The sequence below is a fragment of the Lycium ferocissimum genome, chromosome 3 (assembly GCF_029784015.1).
Source record: "Lycium ferocissimum isolate CSIRO_LF1 chromosome 3, AGI_CSIRO_Lferr_CH_V1, whole genome shotgun sequence".
Taxonomy (NCBI): Eukaryota; Viridiplantae; Streptophyta; class Magnoliopsida; order Solanales; family Solanaceae; genus Lycium; species Lycium ferocissimum.
Window position 1 is genome coordinate 24244627 of NC_081344.1, and position 22241 is coordinate 24266867.

At 35.5% G+C, this 22241-nt stretch overlaps 1 protein-coding gene across 4 annotated transcripts; it reads left to right on the forward strand.

The window, feature by feature from the left end:
- Positions 1-495: 495 nt before the first annotated feature.
- On the forward strand, positions 496-12234 carry LOC132050078 (uncharacterized). 4 transcript variants are annotated; one of them, XM_059441127.1, is made up of 5 exons: positions 496-932; positions 8815-8957; positions 9291-9472; positions 11565-11678; positions 11762-12234. In XM_059441127.1, exons 1-5 carry the CDS (start codon positions 645-647, stop codon positions 11899-11901), a joined length of 867 nt encoding a protein of 288 aa, XP_059297110.1. In that variant the 5' UTR covers positions 496-644; the 3' UTR covers positions 11902-12234. The 4 variants fall into 4 exon arrangements, with proteins under 4 accessions (XP_059297110.1, XP_059297112.1, XP_059297111.1 ...); XM_059441129.1 differs by lacking the exon at positions 496-932 and adding an exon at positions 2444-2675; XM_059441128.1 differs by lacking the exon at positions 496-932 and adding an exon at positions 3162-3464.
- The last annotated feature ends 10007 nt before the right edge of the window (positions 12235-22241 follow it).

Genomic DNA, 22241 nt, shown 5'->3' on the forward strand with positions numbered 1-22241 from the left:
CAAAACTATGAAAAAGTTTAAAAAATATTTGTAAATTACATTTCAAATAAACTTTTATGTATAAAATATTTTTTTTTAAAATTATTTACATGTAATATTGGGTTGGTTTGGTGACTTTTTTTTTTTTTAGTTAAAACCAAACCAAATCAATTATGGCCTGATTTTTTTTTTTTAAATATCAAACCATTAGTCGGGTTTTTTTCTCGATTTGGTGTGATTTGTCGATTTTCTTTGTATACCCTACCTACAAGTGTTATTCCACCAACCGCCGCCCAATCCACCCTAAACCACCAAACCTCACCAAACCCCAACCACTCCCACCACCCCACCCCTCCACCACCTCCACCCCTCCAATTTTTTTAATTTTTTTTTTTTTGATTTTCTACACCACCCAATCCCCCTCCCACCGCTGAGACCCCACGCTCACTGCCCTCCAAAAAAAATTAATTTTTTCTAAAAAAGGTTTTGAAAAGCTTTTTTATTTTTTTTTTTCTTTTCACCATGCACCCCCAATTCCCGCGACCCCGGACCCAACACCCCACCACCCCTCCAAAAATACAGCGGCTATAGCTTGATTAGCTGTCCAAAAGTGACTACCGTATTTGCTAATTTCTCCCCCAAGTACACTACCGAACTCTAAAGCCATGAACGTCAACGGCGTTGCAACAGATGCACAAATTCTCGCCGAAAAAGCTGAGGAATCCGACTACGAATATGAGGAAGAACAAAGAATGCTAGAAGAGCTAGGAATGTACAAAGGAAAGGTGAGATTAGTTAACACTGAAGAGCCAACAGAGGAAACTATGCTGCTTTGGGGAATTCAACAGCCTACTTTTTCAAAACCCAATGCCTTCGCTCGCCAGACTTCTCTACAGCTCCGTGTTGACGCGTGTGGGCGCTCTCTCTCCATTCTACAGTCCCCTTCTAACCTGGTATATATTACTCCCTCCGTCCCAATTTATATATTTAGCATTCCCATTTTACCCTTAATGAAATAATTTGTAGCCACCAAAATTTCTTTGGCTAAAGTCTTTTTTTTTTTTCTTTCTTTATCTTCGTGACTAGTAATCATATAAATTGGGAAGGAGGGAGTAGTAATATTGGGATTAGTTATGGTGATATTATTTTCTATTGACTATTTGATTTGTTGTATTAGATGAATAGGGTGTAGTAGAACATAAATACTACTGAATAGGGATAGGGATAGTACTACTGATATTGTTAAGCCAATGGTTTACTAGGACATAAATTACTCCCTCGTCCCAATTTATATGATTTAGTTGACTGGACACGGAGTTTAAGAAATAAAAGAAGATCTTTGAATTTTGTGGTCTAAAACAAGTCAAAGACATTTGTGTGGTTATAGATCATCTCGTTAAGCGTAAAAAGTAGAGTTTAAAGTTAAATTATTTCCAAATAATGAAATGTGTCTTTTTTTTGGGAACTGACTAAAAAGAAAAGTGCGTCATATAAATTGGGACAGAGGGAGTAATTTTTTATGTCGACCCCACAAATAAAACAAAATTAAAGAACACCCATATCTTATACCCGACCCACCCATCCACAAATCAAAACAGTGAGCCATGAACGTCGACGGCGTTGTAAGAGATGAAAGAAAGCTCGCTAGAAAAGCTGAGGAGAATGAGTATTGGTATGAGGAAGAACAAAGGATGGTAGAAGAGCTAAGAATGTGCAAAGGGAAAGTGAGATTAGTGAAGAGCCAACAGAGGAGATTATGCTGCTTTGGAGAGTTCAACAGCCTTATTTTTCAAAACCCAATGCCTTCGCTCGACAAACTTCTCTCCAGCTCCGTGTTGACGCGTGTGGGCGCTCTCTTTCCATTCTACAGTCCCCTTCTAACCTGGTACTCCCGTCGTCCCAATTTAAGTGTCTTGGTTTGACCAGACACGGAGTTTAAGAAATAAAAAGAGACTTTTGAAATTAAAGATGTGTATAATGTACTAAAATATCATTTTTTTTAATCTTGTAGTTATAAACTTGCCCATAAAGGATGTTTGAGTTGGCAGCTTACTGAATATAGAAATAGACTCTATTTTTTGGATAGACAAAAAAGGAAAGGAAGACACTTAAGTTGACACAGAGGAAATATATTAGTAATGTTGAGATTAGTAATACTGGGATTAGTTACGTTGACATTATTTTTTATCGACAGTTTGATTTGTTATATTAAATGAATAGGGTGTATTAGAACATGAATAAAACGGAATAGAGTGGAGTATCAGAATAGGAATAGTAGTACTGATATTGTTAATGACATGACAAAATAAATTACTTTTTGATGTCATATAGACATGGACCCCACAAATAAAACAAAATTAAAGGACACCCATATCTTATACCCCACCCACAAATCAAAACACTGAACCATGAACGGCGACGGCGTTGTAAGAGATGAAAGAAAGCTTGCTGGAAAAGCTGAGGAGAATGAGTATGAGTATGACGAAGAACAAAGGATGGTAGAAGAGCTAGGAATGTACAAAGGAAAGGTGAGATTAGTGAATAGTGAAGAGCCATGAGAGGAAACTATGCTACTGTGGGGAATTCAACAGCCCACTTTTTCAAAGCCCAATGACTTCGCTCGCCAGACTTCTCTCCAACTCCGTATTGACGCGTGTGGGCTCTCTCTCTCCATTCTACAGTCCCCTTCTAACCTGGTATATATTACCCTCTCCGTCCCAATTTATATGACACTTTTAGTCAGTCCCGGAAAGAATGACACTTTTCTATATTTAGCAACAATTTAACTTTTTCCTGTTTTGCCTTGATGAAATGATTTCTAGCCACTTCAATTTCTTTGGCTTGTTTTAGATGACAAGATTCAAAAGTCTTTCTCTCTTTTTAAACTTCGTGCTCAGTCAAACACCCTCATATAAATTGGAATGAAGGAGTAGTAATATTGGAATTAGTTACGGTGACATTATTTTCTATTGAAGGTTTGATTCATTGTATTATATGAATAGGGTGTATTAGAATAGAAATAGTACTGAATAGGGTGTATTAGAGTAGGAATAATACTAGTGATGTTGTTAATGCCATGGTTTACTATGATATGACAAAATAAATTAATTTTTTATGTCGACCCACAAATAAAACAAAATTAAAGAAACCCGTATCTTATACCCGACCCACCAACCCAAATATCAAAACTGTGAGCCATGAAAGGCGACAGTGTTGTAAGAGATGAAAGAAATCTTGCCGGAAAAGCTGAGGCGAATGATTACGAGTATGAGGAGGAACAAAGGATGGTAAAAGAGCTAGGAATGTACAAAGGCAAGGTGAGATTAGTGAACACTGAAGAGCCATCAGAGGAAACTATGCTGCTTTGGGGAATTCAAGAGCCCACTTTTTCAAAACCCAATGCTTTGGCCTGCCAGACTTCTTTCCGGCTTCGTGTAGACGCGTGTGGGCGCTCTCTTTCCATTCTACAATCCCCTTCTAACCTGGTACTCCTTCCGTTCTAATTTTAAGTGTCTTACTAAAATGTCCTTTGAATCTTGCGGTCCTAAATTAAACATGTGTATAATGTACTAATGTCCATTCAATCTTGTGGTTATAAACTTGCCCATGTAGGATACTTGGATTGTCAACTTAATAAATATAGAAATAGACTTTCTTTTTGTCATAAAAAAAGAAAAAAAGAAATAGAAATTCTTTTTTGGATAAACTAAAGGGAATTAGTACACTTAAATTGACACAGAGGGAGTATATTGGTAACATTGAGGTTAGTAATACTGGGATTAGTTACGGTGGCATTATTTTTTATCGACTGTTTGATTTGTTGTATTAAATGAATAGGGTGTATTAAAGCAGGAATAATACCGAATAGAGTGTATTAGAATAGGAATAGTAGTGCTGATGTTGTAAATGCCATGGTTTACTATGACATGACAAAATAAATTATTCCCTCTGTCCCAATTTATTGTGATGCACTTTTCTTTTTAGTCTGCCACAAAAAGAATGATACATTTTTATGTATAGAAATAATTTAACTTAAAACTTTCCCTTTTACCCTTAATAAAATGATTTACGTACCACACAAATATGTATGACTTATTTTAGACCATGAGTTTCACAGGTATTCCTTTCTTTCTTAAACTCCGTGCCTATCACATAAATTGGGACGGAGGGAGTAATATTTTATGTCACGTAGACATGGACCCCACAAATAAAACAAAATTTAAGAACACACATATCTTATACCTGACCCACCCACAAACCAGAACAGTGAGTCATGAATGGCGATGGCGTTGTAAGAGATGAAAGAAAGCTTGCTGGAAAAGCTGAGGAGAATGAGTACGAGTATGAAGAGGAACGAAGGATGGTAGAAGAGCTAGGAATGTACAGAGGGAAAGATCAGTGAATAGTGAAGAAACATCAGAGGAGACCATGCTGCTTTGGAATTCAACAGCCCACTTTTCAAAACCCAACGCCTTCGCTCACCAGACTTCTCTCCAGCTCCGTGTAGACGCGTGTGGGCGCTCTCTCTCTATTCTACAGTCCCCTTCTTACCTGGTTTGTGCCTAAAAACCCTCAGAACTGGTAACTACAAGGGGTCGTTTGGTATGGTGTATAAGAATAGTAATGAATAGGGTGTATTAGTAATGCTTAGATTAGTTGTGTTGACATTATTTTTTATCGACTGTTTAGTTTGTTGTATTAAATAGGGCGTTTTAGAATAGGAACAATACTGGATAGGGTGTATTAGGATAGAAATAGTACTGAATAGGGAGTTATACATGTAGGCGCTATCTCTCCATTCTACAGTCCCCTTCTTCCCTGGTTTGTGCCTAAACCTTCGTAAGTGGTTTCTAGTAAGCGTCAAACAGTTAGGTCAAATTTGGACCTGTTAAAACGAATTGAGTTGATGAACAAGTAATGAGTTAACCCTATTGATGAACGATTGGATCAAAATGAGTTAGTCAATGTGTCAAGAGAAATATTTGTTGGCTAAAAAATGTATGAATTGGTCAAATGTGGACTTGTTAAAACGAATTGGAAGTAATATTTTGAGGACTGTTGAAAGATTGTCTTGCCAGGAATGTATGAATTAGTTGAACAATATGATCCGTGGTAGCCAAACTTGTCAACCAGTGCTTCTCATATTGAAGTTAGACGACTATTGGTTCCTGTGCTTTCTTCTTAAGCTTCCTACTCTTTATAGTTAGTTACATAGACTTTGTGTTAATAAGATTAAAAAATATAGCTAACATTGTAAAGAAGACTGGATAAATTAAAGCTATCAAGAAAGTTGTAAAGGAAAGCTTAATAGAATTGAATATAGATAACTTGGATTGGCTATTGGTTGGTTGCCAAATTCTACGTTCAAGGGTCTTTATAGCCTTAAAATTGACTAGTGGTTCGCGTCCCTCCATCTTTACTTTTCATGTTTTTTCATGAGTGGATCATGGCCACATATAGTGTGGTTGATTGGCAGTTTGCTTATTGATTTCCTGCATTTAAGGGTTTCATCAGCTCGTACCTATAAAATTTCCTTCTGATTTGTCCAATTATGGAACCTTTCTTATAGTAATTTGCTTCTCCAGTATAGCTCTTTGAGCTTAACTCACTCTAGGTGTCATTAAGTTTATGTATATCTGACTAGCTCAAATTGATTTTACGTTTATCCCATTGTCAGCCCAGTTAATTAGCTAATGTTCATTCAAGGATTTGTCTTTTGACTCGGTTAATTAGTCATGGGATCACTTGAACTGAGTCTTGGTGTGGTTGAATTTTTCTTTGGGTCGGCTGGCCTTTGATTCAGTTGAACTTGCCCTTCGTTCGACGGTTCGAGTGTCCTTTTTGCCTAGGAGCCATGTTGACTAAATATGTTGATCCATGTTCAACTGACACCCATCAAATTCCATGATTTGTAGAAAAGTAGTTGATCGAGTTTGTAACTGTAGCATCTTTCTTTAGACTTGGTGAAACGCCGCAACTTTTCTTCCACCATGATAGTTTCAGGTTCTTTAATTTGTACTTTTTCAATTAGGCCTTAGTGATTGGATGTAAGGGACACCTTTGGATTCTCTTTCCTGCCCAACAGTTGTGATAGTCATTGATCAACTGTCTAAACCTGGTTGCTGCCTTGTTTGTGGTAACCCAAACTCTCTTAAATTGGGTTGATATTCAAATTTTGGTGCTAAAATATCTACACTCGGGGCCTGGGGATGCGGCTGAACACTCAAATGGCCGATAGGAAAATCAATTCGGTGGAAAGGAAGTGATTAGACAGTGGAAACTGCTGGAAACATTCAAATAATGTCATTTGAGTACAATACTTTTGCCCCTTTGATTTCTCAAATGCTAATGGTTGTAGTGGGGCAAGTGACCTGAACTAGAAGGGTTTTCCAATTTATGTGACATAGTTTGGTTCAACACGAAGTTTAAGAAAAAAATGAAAGACTTTTGAAACTTGTGGTTTTAAACATGCGATAACATTTGTGTGGTTATAGAACTTTTCAATCTTTGGTCTTAAACATACCATAACATTTAGTCATTTATATAGCTATAAGAGCTTCTCATTAACGGTAAAATGGGAACTGTAAAGTTATTTTTCTCCAAAGATAGAAATAGGTCGTTCTTTTTATTTATTTATTTATTTTATTTTTTTTATAAAGGGAACAGTTATATTTCGTTCTTTTTGGAACGGACTAATAAGGAAACAGTGTCACAGATACTGGAACAGAGCGGGTACAACTTCTCAGGCTTAAGTAGCTGGCCAGAGGCTGGTATAAAATGTTGACCGCGCCCACAACACTCAAGAAGAGAAGCCAGGGATGATACTTGAATCCAGTGCATGAATCCAAGTGGAGCAAGACATGTTAGAAGCCCATATTCTGACATGGAAACCTGAAATTGCTGTGGTAGAAGTAGATTTACTGCTGACAAGTTTGAAGGACGTTGTTACCGCCAAAACTCAATTGGTGACTGTTTCTCCACAGGATAGGGGAACAAGTGAATTTTGGTTGAACGTGGAATCAAAATGGTTTGCTGACAAAACAATAGGCAGCCAAGCTGAATCCTAGTTTAGCCTGACAAAAGACTAGTCGAGTAGAAGGTAAGTTATCTAGTTTAGCTTAACCAAGAACTAGACGAGCGGATGATAAGTCTCCAGTCGAGCCAAGGGCCATTTCAAGCTGACTGAGGAGCCATTAGCTGAATCAGTGACCAAATCCTTTAATTGACATCAGCTAATCATCTGGCAACAATTTTAGGTTCTCAATGATGATAAGTGAAACTTAAATTGGTCTAAGTCAATCAGATAAGCATAGATTTGACCACACTGAAAGTGGGGTAAGTCTTAGCTATACTAGGGTAGGAATTACCGCAGGAAAGTCACCACATTTGACCATGTCCAAGAGAACTATAGCTGGAGGATCTAATAACTATCCATCAATTGAAGGATAATGAACCATTTCAAGAAAAAAAAAAAGGATAATGAACAATCCATTTAGCTGATGTAGTCCATAAACTACGAACAAGTCAATTGTAGAAAACTGTCGACTATACAACATACGGCCATAATCTTTCCATAGAGAAAGGAGCAAGTCCAAAAGAATGTGATCAACTAGTTAGGAAAGCTTGAGTGTCATTTTAGAATCTACAAAATAGCCAACTACTTGTTATACAATAGAGATATCATTCAAACTTCCAAAATATCAATGCACTTATCCTTACTCATTTCAGCTCTTTTAATTTTTTCCTTACAACTTATTTTATAAACTTTCTTGCAGTTCTTTTACATGTCTTCTTTGTTTTTTTACCAGCAGTAGTATGGTCTTTATTCACTAGGTTCAACACAAGACTTACTAGGACCATAAAAGAAATAAGCCTGAGAATTCATAGTCAATGAGGCAAAGTCTTCTTCTTGACATAAATCGTCATATATTCATTTGAAAATCATTAGTTGGTTAATTTGATTCATAATTTTAAGACAACTCCGTTATGCTTATCTTTACCTTGTCATTTCCCTTTCAAGGTCATTGTGTTACTCTCTCTGTCCCTGTCCAAATCTATGTGATACACTTTCATTTTTAGTCTGTCACGAAAAGAATGATACATTTCTATATTTAGAAATAATTTAACTAAAAACTTCCCCTTTTACCCTTTATGAAATGATTTACAATCACACAAATATCTGACTTATTTTACACCACAAGTTTCAAAAGACTTCCTTTCTTAAACTCCGTGCCGAGTCAAACTATGTCACATAAATTGGGAAGGAGGGACTACAAGTAATGTAGTCTTCCCATCTCCTCGAAGTATTTTCGTTATACAGGGAAGATGAGGGACTGTTATTATTACTAATCCCTAATGGATCCAGATCCTCATTACTTCAAATACCCTGGACTCTTCTTTCCCCACTAGTTTGACTGCCTTCTTCCTACCATGGATCTCTTAAACAGATTTAGGGCAAGATAAGACTCGCTATCTCTACTGATGTTTTATATATAGGAATCCATACTCTCTGTACATGGACTTTAGCTGTTTATTTTGCTTTTACTCTTGAAAATTCTGAACTGGCTAAGTTTTGTGTTAGTCAGACATGATATTGTGGCTTTTGAGATGACTAGTAAGCTTTGGTAATGAATGGTCCAGAGACAATTTGGATTAATTGCTATTTGTTTTCTTGAAAGTGTTGCTTATATCTGCTGAAAGAAGAAATGGTTGTGAGACATTTTGATCTCCTACCTCACACAAGTCATCCTCTAAAGCATCTTATTGGCATTGTTCACCGTTGCGCTCTCTCTTTTTCATCAATTTCTAATTATTAAGCTATATTTTGTACTTTAGGGTACTCCTGGAGTAACTGGTTCTGTAATGTGGGATAGTGGAGTGGTCCTTGGGAAATTCATGGAGCATGCTGTAGAATCAGGAAGAATTCATCTTCAAGGCAAAAAGGTCGTTGAATTGGGCTCTGGCTGTGGATTAGTTGGGTAATACTGTTATCTTTTGCACCTTTGATTTCTGATTTTGTCAAATGATTTTTTGTCATTACTGGTTTAAGCTAGTGAATGGCAGTCAAGAGGTTGAAATGGCTACATGTTCCAACAAAATTATGTTGGATTAGTTCCTATTATAGTTTCTTGTCTCCCAAATGCGTACGGAAAAACAACGGATATCATGTCCATAAAATGAATTACTTGCTCATAAAATTAGTTTTTACCCAGTAGTATTCATTAAATGTTGAACCCACTTACTGTACATGTCATAAATTTACTTTTGTAAAATTGTTCAATTCTCTTAAATTTCTCAAACTATGTTTCCAGCTGCATTGCAGCTCTTTTGGGTGCTCAAGTTATTCTCACTGACCTCCCAGATAGACTGAGGCTACTGAAGAAAAATGTAGAAGCTAATTTGTATGGAGATGTAAGAGGCTCTGCAACAGTGGATGAGCTCACATGGGGAGATGAGTTGGATAATGATATGAGGAATCCTTTGCCAGATTATGGTAACAATCTGAGATGGTCTCATTCCATATAGCAGTTTCTTGACAATTCATAATCAAATACCATATGCATCTGTCTTCACAATGTTGTCACATACGTATTTCAAAAATATATTTTCCTTCTATTTCTGATAACCATAATGTGGTATTTGGCCACAGTTGGTGCATAGGTTTAAAACTTCAGGGCGTATGGTCCGCCCCTCTACTCTCATTCCACTTAAAACCAGGCTTCAGCTAGCAGAAGGGTTCTAACTCGTAACGTGAACCTACCACACATCCCCTTGTATTTCATTCATCGCGGGGCATTTCAAGTTGATATTTTCTTTTCTTCCTTCTTGTGTCCCTGTGTCACTATTGTTTTCTTTGGGGAGGATGCAGTCTTATCAAAAGTGAAAAGCGCAGAAAAGCTCTATGGTCTGTACGCAAACCGCAAACAAATGGTTGGCTTTAATGAAAAAAGGTGCAAATGGAGAAAAAATACAAATATATATGTTTAGTCCAAGACTAATAATTATAAGCATGAGTAACAAATATATGGACAAAGAAATTGAAAAAAGAAAAACAATAAAGTGAGATACTAATTGTTTAGTGTCGCCTCTTCAAGAAACACTCATTGGCAAGGAAAAGTATGTCTTAGATCCTTGATGACAACACTGAAGCGCACATTAAGCGAGGCGAAGCGCTCAACATGTTTTGAGCCTCGCTTCAGGGCTTAAATGCGCCTTTGACAACACTGGGAGGATGTGAATGGAAATATATACTTTTTAATGTTTAATTGGTAAATTCAGTTAAAACTTCCAGCAATGTTTTGGAGAAATTTTATTCCATATTCCCATTTTCCTTATAGAGTATAAGCCTTACCATGAAGGGTTTGGAAACCTTGAAATCTCGCTGTCTATAAATCTGATACTATTGGTTGAGGCATACTTTGGGTTTATAGTTGTAATCTATTAGCTTCACAAGTTACTGACAAGTGGTCAGGCTGCTCCAATCATCTATGAAGACACTAGTCTTGAAAAACAATCTTAAAAGGTGATAAAGGAGTAACAACTTCCCTCAACGATTAAAAAAAGGGGTGACATCTTCCCTTTTAAAAGCTATGTGTCTGTTGTGCAAGGTGGTAGCTCTATCTATGCAGTCAATAGACGCAATATGGAGAAAGTCCATAGTTTAGAGGAGATATATCATATATGTCAATTGGCTATGTAATGGCCCTGAATGAATCAGTTTGTCTGACCTCAGCGCATGCTTCTTTGAAGCTGCCTAACATGGTTTGACCAGAATTAAAACCTAATCTCAGTTCTCTCAGTTGAAAAGTTGTTGTGGACATGTATGGGCTATTTTATCAGTTTTAGACTACAACTTTGCGAGCTGACATATATAGGTTCTTATGATATCAGCTCCAGGTTCTCAAGTAGGTATATATGGGTTGTTAGTGATATCAGTTTGACAGTCCAACTTCGCCACTGGGCATATATAGGTTGTTGATGCTTTCAGTTTTAGACTGGCAAAGAAAATGGTGTTTCTACCCATTTATGAAACAATGTTGCCACCTAATGCAAAGAACATGGTGTTTTTACCTATGGCAGTTTGTGTCCTCTCACGGCTCCTTCTACCCATAACAAAATTTGGGAAGCCACCTCAATGTCCACGTTGACATGCCAAAACCATTTCTAGGATTTTATTTTCTGATACACTAATCACACAGACTCAGCTGGCCCTCAGGGCTTTGGTTCAGGGGTACGAGTGCAGCATATGATGTGTAGGTCAGGCGCATATTACGAGTTCGAGCCATATCATGGATAAAGCTTGGTATTTAAGTGGAGAAGGGTAGACAGACTATCCAATTATTCACTGAGTTTCGAACTTAGAACCAGTGGGCCCTAGCAGATTTCTCGGTTACTGGAAAGAATCATACTCAGCTTGACATCTCACATTCCACCACACCCCCCCCCCCCCCCCCCCCCCCCCCCCCCACCTTTTTTTATGTTCCAAAGGCCAGGAGATGGTATCTGGTCACTGGTCCAGTTTCTGTATCCATGATGATGTCCATGATAGTTTATTACTTAATGTTCTGAATATATTTGTATTTCAGTTCTTGGCTCAGACGTGATATATAGTGAGGGAGCTGTCACGGATTTGATAGCAACACTTCTGGACCTCTCTGGTACTCAGACAACTGTAATTTTAGCTGGAGAACTTCGGAATGGTATAGACTTTAGATATTACTAAATTTCAGATGGCCTGGAGATGATATATATGTATATATATCATGTGATTTTCTTGTGGCAGATGCTATCCTTGAGTACTTCTTAGAAGCTGCTGCAGAGGATTTCACAATTGGCCGTGTAGATCAAGAACAGTGGCATCCAGATTGTTGCAGTCCTCGAGTGGTAATATATGTTTTGGTGAAGAAGCAACGGGAATTATGATTGAAGGTCGTGCTCATAACATTGGAGACTCATTCTCGAAAAGATACCAACACTAATGCCTGTGCTTCACACCTCATTTGCCAAATCTTTTACTGGCTTTCTTTCTGTTTAATCCAGTGTACCATTGGGTAGATAGACCAATATCGTAAACGTTTTTCCTCATTGACGATTTAGTGATTTTCAGTCATATAAATGTGATTTCCATTTTCTAGCTAGCAAGGCTAGTTCTGCAGGTCTATGCATTTGGCTTGGGTCCGCTACGCTTACTCGTCTAATGGTTGAACATTTGAAGGCTGTGATTGGAATTTATTATGAGTAAGCTCTTATTTGTTATGCTAGTATTCGGCCATGTGCGTTGCACTTGTATCCCATGCTAATAGGTATAAACATATTAAAATTGTATAAATTATATTGGAAAAATGTCAATTATATTGAATTTGAAGGAGGAAAAAACAAGATCAAAATGGTGAATGATGAGTCTATTCTAATATTTATTATTAATGGAGAACATAATAGTATTGAAAATATGACATGTTTGAAAGATAATATTTACTAAGTTATCAAAATTATTAATTGTACCAAGTTTTTTAAGTCCATAGACAGAGATTACAATATATAAGCAATTTATAGGGTTTTTAAACTAAAAGTATCTATTTAAACGCTTAATTGTATTTCATTTTTACTTTGTAAAGTAAAAAATTATATAAGGGGTAAAACTACAGAGATTTTAGACACATTTAGATAATTACCGAAACATAGTATGATATAAGAATTTGACTATATTGCCTAAATGAATTATATATCATCAGTTTGTTTTAGTCTTCTTTTTTCTCAATGAATAAAATGCTTAAATTAAGGAGTTATAGGTTTGCGCCCCCCCCCCCCCCCACCCACCACCCACCCCACAACCCACAAAAAAAAAATAAAAAAAAAATGAAGAACTAAGCACCTACAAAAGAAAATTTTAAAACATCAAGTAAATACACAAATAGGGAGGGGAAAAGTAAAACTCTTTTACACTATAAATAGATAAAACTTACAAACTTTTATTCTCCCAAAACTTTAATCTCAGAGATCTTACAACTACTTGTTGTACGTCATACCGTCAATTTTTTTCACAGAACTTAGAATGACGTAAGAGATGAGTTAAAAAGGAGCTTCTGAGTCATTAAATCTTTAAAAATCCCTAGACTTGAACAACATTCCCTGCATCAGATGATAGAATAACCGATGACGTTAGTATCACGAATCATGAAAAATTTGCACGTAAAAATTTTCAGGTAATGTACACAAAAGCATGTTGATAATGGATTTTCAACTTACCATTTTGAGGAAACAAACCTTTGTTCTCTCTATATGGCGACTTTGTATCTAATCCTTCAATATTTTGTGAGTGTCGATCCTAGCTTTCATTGTTGGTGGTTTTGGGATTAATTTTATGTTACATAGTATCTTTCTTAACAACAAAAGGCTAATAAACATTATTGCTTAACTCTTCACTTTGTAGTGATTAGGGGTGTACGAAGTAAACCGACAAACAGCACCAAATCGACAAACCGAGTCAAACCGAGAAAAAAACCCGACTAGTGGTTTGGTTTGACTTGGTTTGGTGTTGAAAAAAAAAACCCAACCATAATTGGTTTGATTTGGTTTTAGCTGAAAAAAGTCAAACCGAACTAAACTAACCAAACATTACATGTATTCAATTTTTAAAATATTTTATACATAAAAATATTTATTTGTAATGTAATTTATAAATATTTTTTACCACTCTTAAGTAGAGTTTCCACTAATTTGATCCTAGTTTCGTGATTTTGTTCCTTATAGGTTCTGTGCATCCATATAGGGAAATAAACGGAGTATATCTCCTTTGTAAAAGTAGTATAGGTTTTGTGTAAGTATAAAACAAAGAAAGGGTTTTGTTTATTTTATTTTAGTCCATTTAAGCTCGATTAGTCAACCATATCTTACAACCAAAGCCAACTTATTTCTCAAACAAGGATTTAAGTGTATTTCTCTTTGTTTATTTGCCTTAAGGTTTGGGCTTTTGGCCCAAAAATGTTTAAAATAAGAATTTTTACTCATTGTAGCTTCTTTTAAGACCTAATTATTAATATTAACTCTTTTATTTAATTATATTTAGTAGCTAATTAACTTTTCTAAATTACAAATGGTAGCTATATAAAAATACATACCCAAACACATATAACTTTTTTTCCCAATCACTACCCATTTGATTTTTTATTTTTCAAAACCTAAAAATCTCTGTCATGGCCGCTCTCTCTCTCTCTCCTCTCCTCTCGTGCTCAACCCTCTGCTCTCTCGCCGCTCTCTCTCTCTCTCTCTCCCCTCTCTCTCTCGTGCTCACCCCCCCCCTCTCTCTCTCTCTCTCTCTCTCTTTTCACTCTATATGGGTCGTTTGTATTTTTGGTGGCGGCAATGGCACTAGTTTTGAGATAGCGGGGAAAGATGATGTGGAGGTGGAGAGATTGTGGGTTTTTGGTGGTGGAAAGATTAGGGGTTTTTGGTGGCGGTGGTGTCGGATTTGAGTTTTTGGTGGTGGTAGTGTCTGTAGGATTTTGGTGGTGGTGGAGAGATTAGGGTTTTTGGTGGTGATAGTGTCTCAGATCTGGCCGTGTGTATTTGTTAAAAGCCAAATACAGATACATTCAAAAATCTACATCTCACAAATACACTATGTTTGAATGTATTTGTCTTTGTATTTTTTAGTGTATTTTGTTAATAGCCAAACAACCTGCTTTTTTAATGTATTTGTCATGCATTTGAATTTTTTTCTCTCGAATGTATTTGTTGAAATCCATTCAAATACACAAAAATTTGAATATATTGGCCTCATATGTAGTTGGAATGTACACAATGTATTTGAAATACATCAAAAAAGCCAACGAAATCGGTAAAATACATAAAAAAAAAAAATAATAAGAAATACATAAAAAAAGACACGAAAATAGATTATAGCAAAAAATAAAAAATCACAAAATACATCAAAGCAAAAAAAAAGAAATCACTAAAATACATCAAAAAATATATTAATATGCTCCACCGTTAAAGGCTAAAATCAAGGTTCCTGTTTTTTTTTTTTTTTTTTTTTTTTTTTTTACCATGTTCTCATGTATTTGTTGGCAACAAATACACGCGAAAACATACACTGTTTTGCCAAAATGTAGCTACAAATGGGCTAAGGTAGTCATTTGAGTAAATTAGAAGAGGGTCCATTTACACTTATTCTTTCTACAAGAGGGTCCATTTACACTTATTCTTTCTACAAATCTGATTTTTTGTTTCAATTTGTATTAAATTAACCCAAGTCTATACATAAAGCCCAAGAGTATTTTCAATCCAATTTACTTCAAGGCCCAAAGGAAAGCAGTCCATTTTTTTGATTTTTAAGTGGGCTTGTGGCCCAAAAACAGTTCCTATTTTTTCCATTTTTATTTTCAGATTTTGCAAAGACATAAGGTCCAAATCAGTCCCATTTTTTGATCCAAAATCTATTTAAGAGTCACAAGTGTTTAGCAATTTCCGGTTTTACTTGAAAGGTTTTACAAAATCCAAAGTTTTTCAATTTCAAGCAATTTAATTTTTGACCGTGTCTAATTGAGAAAATCATTTCTCTTTGGAAAATGTTTAAGCACTACGCATTTTTCCTAAGTTCTAATCATATTTTGGGTTTCAATATTACTACAAGCATTGTTTCACATATACATTTGAATATACGACAAGTATGAAAAATATACAAAAAATGAGAAGGAGAGAGGTTAGGCTAGTGGGCATACCTAAGCCCTCCGGTTGTCATTTTCACCCATGCTTGGGCTTTCAAATATTTTTATCTTCAAACGGAGAATGAGAAATTGGCCCGAGTGGCTCACGAGAGAGGTCCCATGCAACACAAAGGGGAAAAAGGAAAATTATGGTGAGAAGCCACTTAATTTAAATAAAACTTTGAATATGATTATATATACAAATCGTGTATATAAATGCATGCACAGCAAATGTATACTTTGAATAAAAGGGGATAGGGCCCAAACAAATGAAGGGTTGGGCCTCGGAGATGGGCAATTCGCGAGTACTCTTCTTTGGGGTGGTATTTAAATGATTTGTTTTAAAAGGTTGCGGGAACCCCGCTCGGTCAAAATTTTAAAAAAATTTGCAAAGCGAGTTAGAAGGTCCCGTACTTTTTTACACAAAGGGGAAAAATTTTAAGCATATATATATATATTTTTTTTTTAAAAGGTAAACTTTTATAATACCTTAACTAAAAGTGTGTCCCATAAAACATAACTAAAAGTGTCTATATAAGTTTTCCTTAAGGGATAATAAAAGTTTGTCTTATAAGGCAAAGTTTAAATTTTGATTATATGAGACTTTGCCTTATATATATATATATATATATATATATATATATATATATATATATATATATATATATATATATTTTTTTTTTTTTTTACTTTTCAAGGTAAACTTTTAGTTATAAAAATAAGACATAACTAAAAGTATACCCATAAGACGGAAATAACTTAAACTTTGAATGCCTTAAGGAAAAAGGGGCATAATTTTGTTATGCCTTAACTAAAATACATCGTCCCATAAGGCATAACTAAAACAAATGACTTTTAAACTTAAAGATTGTATGCCGGAGCATGCCTTGCGAAATTATTTTTTTATTTTATACTTGAGCGGGGATTCGAAACAACTTCATGTATTCACCCACCTTTCCAAGCGAAGCAAGACACAACTTAAAATGAAATAAATGCAAGGATTGGCAAAATTTAAAACCACCCCAAAAATGCAATAGCAAAAAAAATGGGCCGAGATTATGGTCTACACGGGAACAAGCCCAATATTAATAGTGCAAATAAATGCAAGGATTGGCCCAATTTCGAAAATGATAGAGCAAAACAAAGGTAAAACAGGCCCAACAACTAATGTCTACATTGAATCCACAAAGAGGAACTCATTGTGCATACAAGATATACTTTCCTATATACATTAGAATGTATACAGGCCATGTATACCTTGTATGCTTTAGGTATATTAGCACAAACACAACAAGATTATGGCAAAAATAAAGGTAAACATGGAGTGAGGTATGCCCAGTTTATAGCAGCTACATATAAATCATATTTTTGACATCCATTTACCCTATATATCTGTCTATATCAACATTCAAAGAACAATTCATAATTTTAGGCCAAACTTACAGTACTTTGTTCTAAAAGGAGGACCATAGGAAACAACCTCTAACCAACTTAGATCAATATGGTTTCATTTAGCAGTCCCAAATAAATAGACCACAACAGAGAGCATAAAGAAAAAAGAAAAGAGACTGATAAGAACAACAATCCAAACTAACTCAACCCAATATCATGCTAAGTCGAAAATAGAGTGAACAGGTTTAAGATTTGGCAACACAAAACCATTAGCCTTAAGTTTTAGATAAGAGGATTCTCATTAAAATCAAGATAGACCCTTCATGGTGTACATATCACTTCATAGTATAGCAAAATGGAGTAGAGGAAAGGGATTATGCCATTTTCAGAATTTCCAAAAAAAAAAAAGAAGGTAAAAGGATGTTCAAAGCAATCAGGCTCAGTTTCCCATCACAAGAGGAAGTACATGAACAAATAGGGACCCTAAAGTTCTCATACACAAGTTAGTACTAACAAAGGGGAAAGAAAACATGTATAAGAGGGGCATAATTGGCTATTTTAACCTATTGTAACATATAGGGATTCTGAGGACTAGGTGAAGCTGACATTTAGTTCTTATTTGGACTAGGACCGATTAACGGATTATCAAAAACCAACTCATACACTTAAGGTAAATCAGAGGTCAAGTAATTCAAACATAGGGGTGATATGCTAGCAAACACTCAAACTAACCAAGTTAAGATTCAAATCCCTACATGCTTAGCTAAACCTCCATTTAAGTCTCAAACATAACTACATTGTATTGTTAATACATGACATAGACCATTGACAACCAGTGCAGACACTGCTAGACCCAAGACAAGGCCTTAAATTGAAGCATAGACATGCATAACACAGTTTTGGCACGTAAGATCAAGTTCACGTACTAACATTCCCACAGTTTAAGCTTAAAGTTAAAATACTCTAATGAAGTGATTGTGAATCTAAGCATGTAGTCATTTAGACATTATCCTTCCAATAAATTAAAGGAAAATACACTTAACATGGAATTAAACTAGGTCTATAATTACTTAGGCCTCATTTTTTAACTAATATACATAAATACATGACCTTAAACCAGTTTTAACATGCTTATATGCCAACTATCATGATTAATAGGTTAATAATATACTAATCACACAGAAGCACACAACTAAATTCAACTAATCTAATCTAAACAAATATATGAATCTAACAATAAACTAAGCATGCTATGTTAACAACTAAAACTAACACATAGTTATCAAATGAATAAACATGCTTAACTAATTAACACTACACTAAATAAAGCACATAACAACATCACAAACTACAACACAAAAACTAAATTAATGCAAAAGGAAGAGCTTTTACCTTTTTTAAGCGCAGCCTGGATCGAAAATGGAGTTGTGAAGATCCTCTTGCTCCAAAACCAAATGCTCAGCCACAAAACAAGAAAATAGTTTTTTTGTTTTTTTTACTAAGCTTGAATAGTTAAAGGTCTCAGCTAATTGCTTAAACCCTAAGTAATTTCAAACTTTTGTGAGTATATTAATATATAGCTCGATCGAAAAGTGTGTAAAATGGGTGGAAATGGGGTTCTTTATATAGAACCCCAAGTCCTAGGGTTTAAGTATTTCCATCGATGAGAGGCAAACAGATTTGGGGGGAAAATCCTCTTGATTTCCCCCTCAAATCACCCAAAGCCAATGAAAATCGTTTGTTTGATGTCACGCCCCGAACCATGGTCTGGGCATAACACGGCACTCGGTGCCTTGCTGCATGTGATCGAGCGAACCACATGGCTTGCTGAATCAACATGGGGCATGAGCTGATCTTTGAATGCACTTTAAAACATGGATAATCTGAATAATAATTGTAACGGTTCGCATTTTCGCGGGCGGGGTTAGCGCTCGGAAAAAGTTACTTTGAAATCGTTGGTGCTCTTTCGGACTTTGTTTTAAAAGAGTCACCACCTAATTTTTAGGAAATTAGGAAAACCAGTTTTGAAGGGTTTATTCATACACCGTGACAAATCCTTCTTAATCCAAAGTTCTAGGTAAGAGTTCTGGTGATCCTCTAGGAAGGTGTTAGGCACCCTAGTATTAAGGATCCGTACTGTACGGTTGACCTTTGAATTCCAATGCGTGAGTATTTGCATGAACAGTTTATTTAGTGTTTATTTCCAGCAAAAAGATTGTCATGTTGCACATCATTTTAAAAAAAAAAAAGAATTGAATATATTCCCTTTATATATAGGGTAATTAGGTTCGGATTTATGATATCCGGGTATAAATTAGTTCCTTTTATATATAAGGATAGTAGTTTTTCTATAGAAAAGGATAGAAAATTTATTTATTTTTTATGATTTGGGTGAACAAGTTTTATTCATGCTTTACTCACACGTGGATCGGGTTAATCCGTTTAATACATTTCAGAATATCCTTACCTAAAGTTTGTTTTATTATCACGCGTAAAATTGGACTGTTTTGATTTTTTAAGAAAGGGGCTCTTTATTATTTTTGAACGTTTTGCCTTTTAAGAAAAAATGAATCATATTAATGGTCTAATGACTTGTGCATACCTTCCCTTTAAAAATGCACTCGCTATATACATATCTATTCTTTATAACAAAAGTCCCTAATTTATTTTAAAAGATAAGATCTTTATTTTAAAATCGATTTTGTTTTAGGAAAAATGCTTTTCTTTATTCGTTTAAATCATGGGCCTTAGCCCAGAAAACATTGACCAAGATTTTATTATTTAGAGAAGGCCAAGTGGGTTTTAACCCAAAGAAGCAATTTTATTTGGGTTTTCTTTTAAAGACAAGCTGCGTGGACTCTTGCCCAAATATGCCTTATTTCTAGCCCTTTAAAATATGGGCCTTAACCACGTTTTCTTTAATCACAGATTTATAAAAATAAAAAAAAAAATGAGATTTTTAGCCCAAACAGTGGTTTATGTAAATTTGATTTTCAAAAGACCAAACTAAGTGGGCTCTGGCCCAAAGAATTTTTCAACGGACATTTTTTCTTGAGAAAAACTCAGATGGGCTATGGCCCAGAAATATTTTTTTTAGCCAACTCACAACCCAGAAAAGGAAACACTTCAACAGTTTTGAAAAATCAATTTTTTTGCCTAAATTACTCATCCTCTTAACTTCATACCATACGTTATACCATCTCTATTTTTTTGAAAGAAAAAAAACTCCTTGGTTCGCCATTTATTAAGACCAAAAGCAGTTTCTTTTCCATTTTTAATCTTCAAAATCAATACGCATTTTTTCCCAGATTTTCAAAAGGATATTTTAGGTGCTAAAGTCAATCTAAATGGCATATGCTCCGTTTTGCCTAAGATGCCTAATTTCACAATATAAATGGTTCCAATAATATTTGTGGGCTTTTACAAATAATGAATACAATACAAGAAAGCAAGTTAAGCAAATAGAGAAAAGTAAATATATACATAGTAAGGAAATAAATTGAGGTGTACCAAACCCCAACCATTTTCACCCATGGTTGGGCCTTCATATCATTTTTACCCATGAATGGGCCTTTAATATATTAGCTTGCCTTTCTTCTTTTTTGGACTCAATGACACTTGAAAAAATTTTCCCTACTAGGCTTTTAACCCAATAGGGTGGCTGGACTTCGGCCCAAGTGGCCATCGGGTAGAGCGGGGAAAGAAACAAAAACCCCGGTTAGTTTATATTTTACTGTTCCTATCATACTCAGGATATACACACACAATATACACAACCTTAACACATTTACAAGTCCTATTCTATACATAAATATACACGTATACTAGCAACATATCCTATTCATTCATAAGCCCATATGATGTGCATATGTGTTTCCCATGTCCTTATACTCAAACCCTAAACCTAGGTGGTGGGAAGGCTAAGTCATCACCCCCCTTCTTCCTGATGCCGCACAAGTTCCAAGAGGTTCATGAACCTCCGGCATGGCTGGTCACCAGGGGAAGGCTCAAACTAGACCCCCCCTTTCACCTAAACTGCCTCTCAACCAACAATAAACAAGGAAGACACAGATCCACATACACACTCACATGGCTTGGAATAAGTAGGATAGGTCCAATATACATGTATATGGCACAACTATAAGTCCACTAGAACAGATGAAGACAAAGGGGAAAAAGATGAATAGATTTAGCAGGCAACTTAATCTCATGAACCAAAGCCAAGACATCAAGTATAACTTAAACATGGAAAAGAGATGCAATCTGCATGGGCCCTGTATGGCCAAGACTGAACTTAAAACAAGTAATCACAACACTGGCAACCACATAGGAGTAATGCAGTTCTTAACAATATTAACTTCAAGTAGATATGACAAAGTATAAAGACACACAAGGATGGGGTGAATCTACTTCTTGACATGGCACAACACCACAGATTTGGCATTCCTAAAGTACATGCAAAACTATCTAAGCAAAATCCTCAAATGAGCCTAGACCTTTTATGCATAGTTCAAGTAAAGGTTCTTGCCACTTTTAGGAATTATGTTCTGAAATCTAAGTGATTCTCACAGAGAGTGCATGAAGTAAACAGAGGGAACCAAACTTTAATAGACATGATATGTACCAATCCAAATAGGTAAAATCAGAGTTCTTCTTATTGAAACAACCCGTGGATGCACATAAGATTCACAATTTTAGTCCAGAGTTTGAAATTTCTTTTAAATCTTTTCTCCTTACCCTATTCTATTGTAGAAAAACCAAACTGATTTTAAGGGATGCACATAATTTAGGTTCGCATACTCTTAGTTTTCACTTCAAAAAAAAAAAAAAAAAAAAAACTGGGCAAGTACCACACATCCTTAATTGGTTTTAATCTTTGTACAGAAGGGAAAACACCCTTATCCAACATGCCAAGTTTAGCCTTTTTCTTCTACTTAAACTTTAGACTGATGGACTCAAAACACATTTCAAAATGGAAAGCATGACATATTGTCCAAAGTATCACAAAGAAAAGGGTCAAATATACCCCTTAGCCTATACTGCCACCTTGAATGAATGCAAACCACTGATTTCCTCACTTTTAAAGTATTATTATGACTTAGGAAATAAAGAGAAAACAGGCCATCTTTCAGGCACAAGTTCGAACCACATCAATGCACACAGAAC